General features: G+C 34.1%; 1 protein-coding gene across 2 annotated transcripts; it reads left to right on the top strand.

Moving 5' to 3' along the window:
• The first annotated feature begins 208 nt into the window (after positions 1 to 208).
• On the top strand, positions 209 to 12,404 carry LOC143918931 (uncharacterized). 2 transcript variants are annotated; one of them, XM_077441051.1, is made up of 2 exons: positions 209 to 442; positions 6,535 to 8,561. In XM_077441051.1, the coding sequence occupies exons 1-2, from the start codon at positions 423 to 425 to the stop codon at positions 8,432 to 8,434; spliced, it is 1,920 nt and encodes a 639-aa protein (XP_077297177.1). In that variant the 5' UTR covers positions 209 to 422; the 3' UTR covers positions 8,435 to 8,561. The 2 variants fall into 2 exon arrangements, with proteins under 2 accessions (XP_077297177.1, XP_077297176.1); XM_077441050.1 differs by lacking the exon at positions 6,535 to 8,561 and adding an exon at positions 9,068 to 12,404 and having other exon boundaries at positions 210 to 442.
• Positions 12,405 to 12,846: the final 442 nt, after the last annotated feature.

Below are 12,846 nucleotides of genomic sequence, written 5' to 3'. Positions count from 1 at the left end.
GGAAGCCCTACAGCTGGACAGAGAAAGAAGGAAATAGAAAAAACATTTTAAAGTGAGTATCCAGTGCAGTGTAGATAACATAAATATGTCGAATTATGCTGACAAATGAGTTGGAATTACATGATTATTAAATGAGTATTTTAGGAAGTCGTTTAAATAAAATTAAAAAAAATTCTGTCACTGGAATAGTGGCGAGCGCACAAAAATCAGTCAGCAAGCGCCATGATGCCCGCGGACACGGGTTGGGAGCCCCTGATAAGTCGGTAAATATAATGTTCGCAAAAGATAAGCTCAGTTGGCGATTCGCAATTGACTAGTGCCGCTTGTGCACATGTGTATACGTTTGCGTTGTGCAAACTTATAGTTTGTACTTATGTATTACATCGGACAAAAAGAAGAAATAAGAACTTCCAACCTTCAAGATGAAAGCGTTTGCCTTATTGTGAGTACAGTTTGAATTTTAACCCGATTCGTGAACCAAGTTCTTTAGAACAATTTATATACAAATGCAGTTTTTGGTTTAATTAATTTATGAACTTGATTTTAATCTGCGTTGCCGAATTCGACCTATTATGCGTCACGGAATTTTCTTTTTTTTTAATCCTTTTATGCGTTATTTTTTTACTAATATTATTGATGCTAATTGATACAAAGAAATACAATTGATGCAAATTGAATGTGATTTTTTTTTAAATCAACTTTTTGAATACCATCTCTCGTATGACGGGCTAACCATCATAGAACATGCAAAGATAATATTTCATCAATTTTTTAAATAAAATTTTGGTAGTCTGAATGTCGGAGATTTATGTATGTAGAAGACCAATTCACAATATTGGGGGACGGAGTTTATCGGGAGTTGATAAGATTGGCACCAAATAAGGAGGGAAAAAATACATTTAAAACAACCTACATACACAAATAAGGAAAGAACGAATAATATATCATTGGCGAAACTTCAAGAAGCGATATGTGTAAAAATTTCCGATTGATTTAATTACTTTTTAAAATCCAAAATGTACAGTTTGCAGTTTGGGTTGGGGGGGAGGAGTTATTGCAAAACTTTTTTTCTGTTGAACAAATATGACTTTTAGGTTAAGGTGTTTTGGGTATCGCTGAGTTAGGTAACTTTTTTTGTTTTTAAAAGCGACATCTATCGGTAGTTTTCTTTTATTTCGAAATTCACAAACTAGAATAATGGGATTTAAATTATTTTTAGTTTAAATTTTATTTTTAATAGATAAATTTATATGTATATAAATTGGCGAACCGACATCTCAGCGCACGCCAACTTAGCGCCGACCTTTCGGCGCAGACAACTCGGCGCAAAGACAATTCTGCGCATGGACCATTCAGCGCAACGACAATTCAGCGCAAAATTTTTTGAAGACCCAATGATTAAGTAGTACGAACAGCAAATGCATCTTTTTTCAATTGGTTGAAATGCACGATATGGTCACCCATTGAAATGCACGATAATTTAAATCAATGGTCGATAAATACGTCAATACATACTTACATACGTATACGCGTACATTTTAGATATGAATAGCAGCACCCATGAAGACGGGCTTGCGAACATTGGTTTAGAATCCGTTCATACGTAAGATTTTACTCTTTTTAAGAAATAGTTTTTGCGGAACTCAGTTGAGAAACCATGAATACGTAGGATTTGAAAACATAATTTTTGGTAGAAAAATCGAAAACAAAATATTCTCCCATTTCATCAAAAGCAAAGTTAATAATGACGATTTGCGAAGCTTAGTTTAGAAACCCTGCTTACGTAAAAGTTTGGAAACCAAAAAACTATTTGAAAAAAAAAATTGCTGCCTGGTTTAGAAACCCTGTTTAAAAATAAATTTTTGCGGTCTTAGTTTAGAAACCCTTCTTGCGTAATATTTCAAGGCAAAAAGAGTATCAAATAAATTTATTCGCATTTATGAAATTATCATGTATGTAGATATGGCCGACAATTTCAATATAGTAATTATGAAAACGCATTTAAAGATTATTGAAAAAAATGATTTTGCGCTGAATTATCGTTGCGCTGAATAGTTCACGCGCTGAACAGTCGTTGCGCTGAGTTGTCTGCACCGAAAGGTCGGTGATAAGTTGGCTTGCGCCGATTTGTCGTGCCACCATATAGATTATATAGAAAAATTATTTAAAAAAAAATTATTTAATTTAATATTAAAAATTAAAATTTCGACAATTGCTGCTTGGATTCTGACGTTTAGATACGTATTTCTTCAATAGAACCATATATGTATGTATGTATATCTGTTTTTCTACATTTACAACTTTAAACTAGCATTTATATTATGCATGCCCTCTGACACTATTCAAAAGTTATCAAGTTATATTTAAAAGAGGAATCGTTTTATGATCTGAGTAGTCGTCAATTCTGTGAAAACCGTTTCAATCAATAATTAAATTACATATGTAAATGAATGAAAATTCAATAATGTATTTTGTTCGATTTATAAGGTTATTTATTGACTGAAATGGTTGTATTTCAGATTGGCGGCTTCTTTTGGAATCGCGTTAGGGCAGAACTATGTGGAATATATCGATAGTGGCGCTGGGATATACTTCGATCCCGTTGGAAAAGTTAGACTTTTAAGCCAAAAATTGCATCTGAAAATTGTTACCCACTTGACTTTCATCCAAGAGCAAAATGAAGATATGTTGACAAATTTAGACGTGGTGGAAAATTTTTGCAAAATCGTCACGGCTTTTGACAGCGAAAACCTGTGCGCAACCACCATCCGGAACTTGAAGAGTAGCTTGGAAGACAACAAATCTCGACAAAACAGCATCTCACAATCTCTAGAAGTGAAGCGATCGAGCAGATCCATTGAGAAAATAAATAGTTCTCTAAATGCTCTAGCCGCAAAACAGCAAGATGACCAATATGAAACAGATAATAAAATACTATTGATACAGTCCTCGTTGGAAGGATTATACCACAAAAGTGACCAGATAGACGAGGGACAGAAAGAATTATACCAGAAGTTGGCCAATGTGTCGTACTTGTTGGAACAGGAACAAATTTTTTCATTGGCTGATAGGAATCAGCTGAAAGATCACGCCGAGAAACTGATTAGCTTGGATAATTGGTCGAAGGAAGCTCAAGAAAAGCTACAAGAGTACGGGAACATCCTGAGCAAAAATAATGAGACGTTGATCGCGCACAGGGGCATAATGGACAATTTGAAGATCCAAGACAAGTTGACACTACTCCTCATGACTACGGAGAACAAATTTAGCGCGTTTAAGAAGAAACTCGACGATATTCTTCAAACGATCCACTTGAGCCGAGGCAACACTCTAAATACAGTAATAGTAAGCCATGAACAAATCTTCGATGAGTTGTCTAAAAACATAGATTTTCTTGGAAGCAATGAAGAATTGCTGTACCACCTCCAGCTAACAAACATGCAGTTGATAATCGATTCTTCCGAAGTGGTGACGTATGGTGAAGAAAAAAGTATGATTAACGAGCTAATAATACCTCTAGTCAACAAGCGAAGGTACTTAGTATACCAACCGTTGCCGTTTCCAATTGTCCAGGATCGTTTGAGACCAGACATGTACGTGTACATAGAACCATCTTCGACAAAACATTTGGCCGTGTCGACGGATTCAGCCAACTACGTCTATCTGAATTTGGACAAGTGTTTGAAATTCTCCAAGGAAGAGCGTCTGTGCCAAGTGCCTCGGTCCTATTCAGTGGCCTTGAAACCAACTTGTGAAGTTAAATTGTTGACTGGATTTGTCTCCACTCTACCTGTAGATTGTCAGGTGAAGCTTTTGTACGGCGACGTAGATCTGTGGCTTCAGACGCGCAACAATCGATGGATCTTTGCCCAGAGCGAGAAAACGACAGTGACCATCAATTGCAAGGGACAGAATTCAATAGAAAACGATATAGTCGGATCGGGTATCTTGAATCTTCCATTGAATTGCACGGTGCAAACTTCCAAGAGCAATCTGCTTCGTTCTGGGTACTCGCCTAGTAGTATTAAACCGCCTGCGACGGTCTTTAATCTGAAGGACAATGAATGCTGCTCCTCATCGAGAATGGAGGACATGAAGGAGAAGCTGAAACCGAACAGCATATTTGTGTCAGATGTCGAATCTTTAGAGGAATATGCGTACGAGCTGCCTAACGTGGGTCAGAACAGACATCTCGCTATCGTCATGTACGTGTTTTTGACCATACTGGCTATGTTGCTGGTCTTCGTCGTGTACAAAGCAGCAGTGAGGTTCAGGAACAGAGGCACAACAAACGTGGATCAAGTAGATCCGGAGAATTTAACAAATGAAAAGCTTATAGTTGCTCGAAGGAAGTGAAAGCTTTCATTTTTATTACATCGAATAGTCGTAGCATTAAGTAGTCAGTAAATATTGTTCAGTGATTTTAAAAGCTTTTGTTCAGTTATTGTAATAAATGGTTCGTACATATAACGAATGGTCAATAACTATGATGAACAGTCATTAATTAAAATAAATAGTCTGTACATTCTGGTCAGTAGGTCTGAAATTTTAATTTAAAAACTGCAATAATAGCTGGACAAAACTTTAATAGCCTCTTTATGTATATGTATGTATATGATATATTTAAAAATAAATTCATTTATTTATTATTAATTAGAATTTTTAATGTGATTTTTATAAAAAAATCATGGGTTCTTCCAAATTTTATTTATGAGAGCTGACAAAAAAAAAGTTTAACAACGAACAAAGTTTGTTTGAACATCAGATTAGATAACACTGTCGTTTCCTGAACCCAAAAGATAAATATCGTTGCTACAAATCAATTATGGAATCGGAACAATTTAAACGTCCATTTTATAAACAAATGTGCATTTAAAAAAAATTTGTACATTAAAAAAAGTTTATGTACATTACAAAAAAGTTGTGCGCATTTCTAAATGACGGATACAGATTGCATTAGAAAGTTTGCTTTGATAATTGAAAAAAATATTTGCTACTTGAATTTTTAATGTGATTTTTATAAAAATTTCATGGATTCTTCCAAATTTTATTAACGAGAGCTGACAAAACGAACACACTTCATTATAACATTATATTAGATAACACTGTCGTTTCTTAAACCTACAATATAAGTAACATAATAAATATTCCGTATTCGCGATTTTCATGGCAAAAAATGTCTTTTGGGCGATCGCAATGTGCGTAATAATCCGCAATAAAGCGGTAAATGGATTATTTCGCACATTGCGATTGCGCAAACGACAATCTATGTCACGAAAATCACGAATACGTATTATCTGGCACTCAAGTTCTCGTTAGTATGATATTTCACGTGGGTAAATCTTGATGGATGGAATTTTCGGATGTCTGATGTTCCATGACCGATATTTTAGTGACGTGCACGAGATAGTTTTGTGCGGAATAATCACCGAACCGTGCTAAGCATGTCCAAATGGATGCGTTGAAGCTTATCATGTAAAAATGACAAAATTAGAAGCAAATCTTGAGTTGACCCCTTCTTCCCCTCCCCTAAAAAGTAATTTACAAAGTTGATAGAAGCTTTTTTGGATAAATTCTATCTGTTACAATATTAATTAATTTAGAATTATAGTGAGTGATATTATTTACAATTGAAAAATATGATATTGTTTACGCTTTTTCGGCGTGTGCTTCTTTCGCGTTGACAAAAACGTTCAGGGGTGTGGGACAGAACATTTTTGACATTTCTAAGAGGAAAAAATCCCACTTCCGGTTTATAAAATGTAGTGATTTTTTTATTTTCATCACATTGATACAAGAATAGTACTTGAATTTTTTCATGAAGAGCACGAATCTTTAAGAGGGCTGGACACCAGCGCCTTGTCCATACAAACGTATTACACTTCTCCCTTCCTAAATTATAGCACTAGAGAAATAATTTTTTAATATGCTATGGATATTCACCATAGGCATGTTTCTATCTTTTCATTTTTTTGATTAGTTATTTTTTATGGGAGCTAGGAGCCACTAAACATCTATAAAATCGCCTCGTTTTTACACCCACGAAAAGAGTCCAGCATGCTAATTTAACGGTTGATTTTTAAAAAAATACGAACATACAAACATAGAAAATATCTTTCTCATACCAATGATAAATTTTTTTTTAAAATTGGTCCAGTTTCAGAAGAGAAAACTGGAGAATACGAAACCTCGATTTTGTCGATCTAAAATAGGTATTATCTGGTCGAGGTGCAATATATACATATATATATATATATATATATATATATATATATATATATATATATATATATATATATATACATATATATATATATATATATATATATATATATATATATATATATATATATATATATATATATATATATATATATATATATATATATATATATATATATATATATATATATCGAAGAAAGGAACGGCAACAAAATTAAGGTTTCGGGTATCCAACCCTCTTAAGGGTCCAAAGTGTCACTGTCCTCGTTAAGGTGATGGAGAGTAACGCAATTCGTTTTTTGATTTTTGCAGAATGCTAGTGACTATAGCGCCTGCATTCGGACATGATTTCGTCGAAACCGCGTCTGAGGATGGACCTGGAATATATTTCGATCCAGTCGGCAAGATTAAAATGTCGAGCGATCGCTTAGAGGTCGTGACGTTCGTTGATTTAAATTTCATACGTGATGAGTTCCCGATCCACATGACTGCTCTTGTCCAAGTCGAAGTCATGTGCAACATTATCAAGCTTATAGACTCGGATAATCCTTGCATGGAGATGATAACATCATTAGGAAGTATCATGAAGGAAAATTCCATTCAAATCAAAGAGTTATTGTCCTCAGAGTCCACGAACAGATTTAAACGATGGGTTGGTGGCAGTTTTATGCTGGTGACTCAAGTTGCTCAATCATTTTTTGATGGTTTAATTTGGCTCACAAACATGGTATTTCCAGGCTATGAAAAGTATGAGAGAGCCATAAATGCATTGTCTGCTGAACAAGATATGTACTATCACAATGTAAGTGAAAAGTTTTCAGTTTTTAATTCCAGTATAATCGATCAAACCTCGTCTCTGGAAGATATCAAAGAAAAATTGGATATTTTCCAGAAGGCTTTTCAAGAATTTAACAAAATGCTAGCTCAAAAGATATCGTTCTCTGAAGAAAACAGGATTATACTCAAAAATCACAAAAATACTTTGGAGAACTTGGATTTTAAAAATAATAGAACCAGCGTCATCCTAGACGAGTATGGGGCCATTTTGACGAAACATGTAGACATATTGAAGAACCACGCGACTGAAATCGAAAATCTGAAGCTGGAATCAAACATGATATCCCTATTGATGAGCATGAAAGTTCAGTTTGACGCGTTTCAGAATAAGTTGAAGACGATTCGAAATGCAGTCATCTTGAGCAAGAGCAATGTGTTCGACAGTGCTGTAGTGAATTCGAAGGAATTGCACCAAGTTTTGATCGACAGTGCAACGGGAGAGAACGACGAATTACCTTTATATCCTTCTTTGAACAATATAGAACGCATATTACGGATGTCAGACGTTACTTGCAAATTTATGAATATGACATTGTTGTTCGTGTTGAATGTGCCTCTTGTGAGTAAGATGGAGTACATGCTGTATAATTGCGTGCCGTATCCAGTTCGGATCGGAGATTTCTTCTTGTTCGTTCAGTCATTTTTCAGATCATCCCATTTGGCATTGTCGAACGATAAGTTGAGTTACTCTTATGTGGATTTTGATGATTGTAGCGAGCTCTACGAAGGCACTAGAATGTGTGTTCCTAAGAACATTCATAGCACTGAAAAGAGACCCACGTGCGACACTAAACTACTGACCAAACAAGTGCTTTCACTTCCTAAAGAGTGTGATTTGAGAGTTATGTATGGAAATATCGACTTTTGGCACAAACTGGATGCTAACAGATGGTCGTTTGTTCAGAGCAGTCCCAAGAGGCTTTCAATAGATTGTGACGGGTCTAATTCTTATGATGAATTGATTTCGGGGTCGGGAATTATTAACTTGCCGAAAAATTGCAATGCGTACTCCGGTGCCAATGAATTTAGAGCTGATGGTATTGATTTGAAGAATTTAACATCTCCAAAAGTTCTGTTCCCTCTCTACAAAGACGACTGTTGTACGGTTGAAAATTTGGAAACTTTCAGAGGTCAAATGGTGCCGTTGGAGATGACTCACAGTGATATATCCTTTGTCAAAAAAAATTCTTATCGAATGCCGAAAGATAAATTAGAAAATCGTGAAAGTGTTGTGCCGATCATAGCATATATAAGCATAGCTTTAGTCATTTTAGTTTTATCATTAATTGTGATGTATAAGATAGTGATGAGTAAAATCAGGAGAATGCCGAGGAATAATTTGGCCATGCAAATGCTGGAACATGTTCGAATCTAGTTTAGACATAATTTAATGACTAATTTTGTATGTGTTGAATTTAAGTTATATATGTATATAATATTTTAGCCATTTTTGATGCTGTTGTATAAAAATTATTGATAAATACAGTTTTTCCACATAACATCTTATGAAGCCTTTCTTTTAATTGCTTATTCTTCAGTCAGCTAAATTGATACGTTTCAAAGGGTGAAGTTTTTAATAGTTTATTCTATGTATAATGAAATATATGATAATAAATAATTTGCATGCTATAATGTGAGTATTAAATATTATAGAATATTTATGTTTGAATCAAAATATCAATATATTTTGATTCAAACATAAATATTCTATAATGTTTAATACTCACATTAAAGCATGCAAATTATTTATTTACTTTTTTACAAAAAAAAAAAAAAATCTTAAAAATGAAAGATTAAAAAAAAAGCTTAACCACTTATTTTATTATTATTGGTAGAAGTGTGCATTCATATATTTATCTACATATCTATTAAGACTCAAAGAGTATAATATACATAAGTATACATATTTGTTGATCAATCCAATGATACGAATATTAATATTATATTCACTAAAAGCATTTTTACAATAAAAATTGGATAAATAAGTGATTTCTGGTTAAATTTTCAGGTTTGTCTTGATGATTCTGACCATCGCTGAAGCACAATATGCTCAAATCTCAACAAGCGGATCTGGATTATACTTTGATCCACTTGGACGGGTCAAAATATCAACTCAGCCTCTGGATGTTGTTACGTATGTAAACATTTCATATGTGCAGCCTACCTTGGAGTCTATGAATACAATGTTGGAGCAGGCCAAAGTGTTAAGTTTAAAAATTGAAATGTACGAAAAGACTAGTTCTTTTTCGGCTCCAAGAGGCAGTCTAGATATGTTGATGTCGTCTTGCGAATCACAGCTCACTAGTTTAGAATTATCGACATCTGTGAAGAGAACAAGTTCTAAATCTACAGGTGCGTCCGAGCGAGACTTGAGAAATCTTCAAAGTGCTGTATCTAAGCTTCGGTCGGACGAAAAGGAGACAATTGTATTTAATAATGAAGTAATCGGAATAAGACCCAAAACGAACACCGTCGAAGAAGATATGAAGACAATGAGAAGGAATCAAGATATAGTTGAAGAAAGCTTGAGAAACTTAAGTAAGGTTATAGAAGAGAAGGTGTCTCAACTAGACAAATTCAAAATTCAAGAGTTCGAAAGACAGTTGAGTAGCGTTGGCAGCATCAGAAACAATCTAGTATTTAAGGAATATGGCGAGACATTGGATCTTAACAAAGAAACTTTAGGACTTCAAACCTTGATCGACAATTCGGATGTCAGGACCAAAATGAACACTTGGATGGAGAGTATTCGAGGCAATCTCCAATTAATTTCGGACACTCTCAGAGATGTGCTCATCTCTATAAACTTCGCCAAGAAGGACATACTTCACACAGCCGTCATATCCCATCAGCGAATATACGACGAGTTGTCGAAGAACATCTATGACGTGAGCCAAAACAGCGAGTTGCCCTATCCACCTAAATTAGAATACATACAATCTCTCATGGACCTCTCCAAAGTGATAAGTTTCGTAGAAGACGGTATAATAGTTTTCGTTCTCAGAATACCACTGGTGAAGAAGAACGAATTTATCCTTTACAAATACCTACCCATGCCGATAGCCGAAGATCCTTCGAAGCCTGACCTATTCTTGTTCATACAACCTGATCCGAAGCACTCCCACTTGGCCATGTCGACGGACAAGCTCTCATACACATACGTGGACTCTATCAAAGATTGCAAAACACTTTCCAAAGATAAATATCTTTGCGAATCTGAAACGATAGCATCTACGGGCTTTTTACCAACTTGCGAGACAAAATTGTTGACAGAATACACTCCAGCAATACCTGAAGAGTGTGATGTTCGTGTAATCTACGGAAGTTTGAACGTTTGGCACAAGATTTCAAACAGGCGTTGGATCTACGTTCTGACAGCAACCAATAGAATGACCATGGATTGTCACGGTAAAGATCCTACAGAGGAAAACGTCATGGGCTCTGGAATATTGACGATTCCTGACGATTGCTCAGCTCACACAAACTCTCTCCAGCTTGATTCGAGCACATCAGGAGACGGCACATTACCGATACCGAAAAGCTACTTGAATATTTGGAATGACATTTGTTGCACTTCTGAAAAGTTTGCCAAAATTAAAGATACAGTGAAACCAGCCAGATTGTTGAAAGCCGATCTGATCGACCTCAAAGACTCTTCATACGAAGTGAACCAAATTAAGTCGAATAATCTAACCGTTTACATATGCTCTGCATTAGTAGTAGGCGTTGTTCTGATACTGTTAATCATTTTAGCAATTTATAAATTCCGTTCCTATTTAAAATGCAATAGATGCACATTTAACCAGGAGGCCGAATCAAACGAAGCCGAGAATGGACAGTCGGGCCCATTTGAGAAACGTAAAGCTACAACCTACAATTATGTTCCGAATGAAAGTAACGATTTGGGAGCTATTCAATTGTATCCGGAAAAATCAAATTCTCCAAAAGCAGGTGTCGAGAAAAAACACTACGAAAATACAAACAAATCGAAAAAAGCCGTGGAAATGGAACAGACAAAAGATGGCATAAAGTTTAGACAAGTGGAGACTAGTGATCAGAGAACAGTGTTAAAGAAGCAAACGATCTTAAACAGACTTTCATTTAAAAGAAATCGACCTATGGCACAATTTTCATCGGGCCCCGGCTTAAGCAAAACGAATCAAATGAAAGTATTTGACAGCAACGATTCCTTGAATATATAGTATTCTCATGCACATATTTCTACCGTAACAATTTTCTTTAAAGCTATTGCTTTCCTAGTCAGTAAATATCATACATGTACATATGTGTATGTACATACATATGTATGTGCATTACGACGAGTAGGTGTATTTTTTTTTAATTTCTGTGTATAATATATATGTACATACATAAATATTATATTACATAATGTTAACGTTCATTGTGGATATTTTTATGAAAAAAGACTCATTCGACTGATGATCTAATCGAATAATCAAGAAATATGAATGAAATTTATTTCTTTTATTTATTTAAATAGGCACACATACAGAATAAAATATAAAAATAATGTTGTATAGTGAGATAAAAAATAATAATAAACACAAATGAAAATATAAAATTCAATTTACAGTGAGCACCACATGGAAATCATCAACAATAGTTGATATGGTCAATCGTCTGTATTTATTATATAAGTTAAATATATGTTAGATATGTATGCATGTAGCAACGACATATCGAGAAGGTATAGATTTGAGGGGCATGCGACAATTGGTTCACGCGACAAAATGATCACGTGACAAAATGTCCACGGAAATAACGTTCAAGCAACAAAATATTCAAAAGTCCTAAATTTTCCTATTTTAATGGAAAAAGTAACTTTTTTTTGTATTATATACATATATCCAGTGGCGGCTCGTGGATAAGATATCTGGGGGTGCTGTGGTTGATTAAAAATAAAAAAAATGTTTATTTGGATTATATTTTACTATTAACATCAAAATTATCACAATTAAACATTATATGTATTTTATTTCATTTAAAAATTGATTCTTCTGTCTTTTTTCCTTGAAAAAAGGTCTATCACCTTTTCGTTAAATTTTTTACTGTTCATAATCATTTTTTTTTCAATTGACAGCATAGACAAAGCCGTCAATCTTTCTTGAACCATTGTATTTATTATATACATATGTATGTCTTTATTCTATTTATTGATGAAAAACACCGTTCTGGCTGAGAGGTAGTTGAAGTTGTAAGCAGAATTTGAATAAGTTTTGTTATTTCCACACGAACTTTGGATACATTGATTGCAAAAATAAGTTTTAAAAATATTAATAAATCATTAATACTATGCATTTCTTTTCTTGAATAAAACACTTCTAATTCAGTTTGAAGTTTTTCTTTATCTATCATTGGATATGATTCAACGGTTAGTAGTAGATCTTCCATTGGCATTTTCTTTCAGTACTTTTCAAAATTTTCTTTATTAAATAATATCACAGCTTTTCATTCATTAGAAAAAGTATATCCTTAATAATAACATCGCACATACTTTTGTATTCTATAATATGTGCGATAATATATGCATATAATATATGCATCACATATTTTTGGTTACTATTCGCTATAAGAATCTCTATTATATAGAATACTAGATATATAGAATACTATTCGTATTTGTATAATGACATTAGTAAAACTTTTTAAGTTTTCTTTAATTGAAAATGCATCGATATTACTAGATTGCATCTGGTTATAAATAATTTCTACATGCGCACTTAGTTCGCACACGAACGCAACAAGAAATGTGTATAGCACTGTTGG

The sequence above is a fragment of the Arctopsyche grandis genome, chromosome 11, assembly GCF_051622035.1.
Source record: "Arctopsyche grandis isolate Sample6627 chromosome 11, ASM5162203v2, whole genome shotgun sequence".
Taxonomy (NCBI): Eukaryota; Metazoa; Arthropoda; class Insecta; order Trichoptera; family Hydropsychidae; genus Arctopsyche; species Arctopsyche grandis.
This window is presented reverse-complemented; position numbering and strand designations above follow the sequence as displayed.

Excerpts from the sequence above, each read along its gene's own strand:
- LOC143918931 (XM_077441050.1), top strand. The coding sequence starts at position 423 with ATGAAAGCGTTTGCCTTATT. Across the intron at positions 443-9,067 it reads ATGAAAGCGTTTGCCTTATT|GTTTGTCTTGATGATTCTGA; the intron begins GTGAGTACAGTT and ends TTAAATTTTCAG.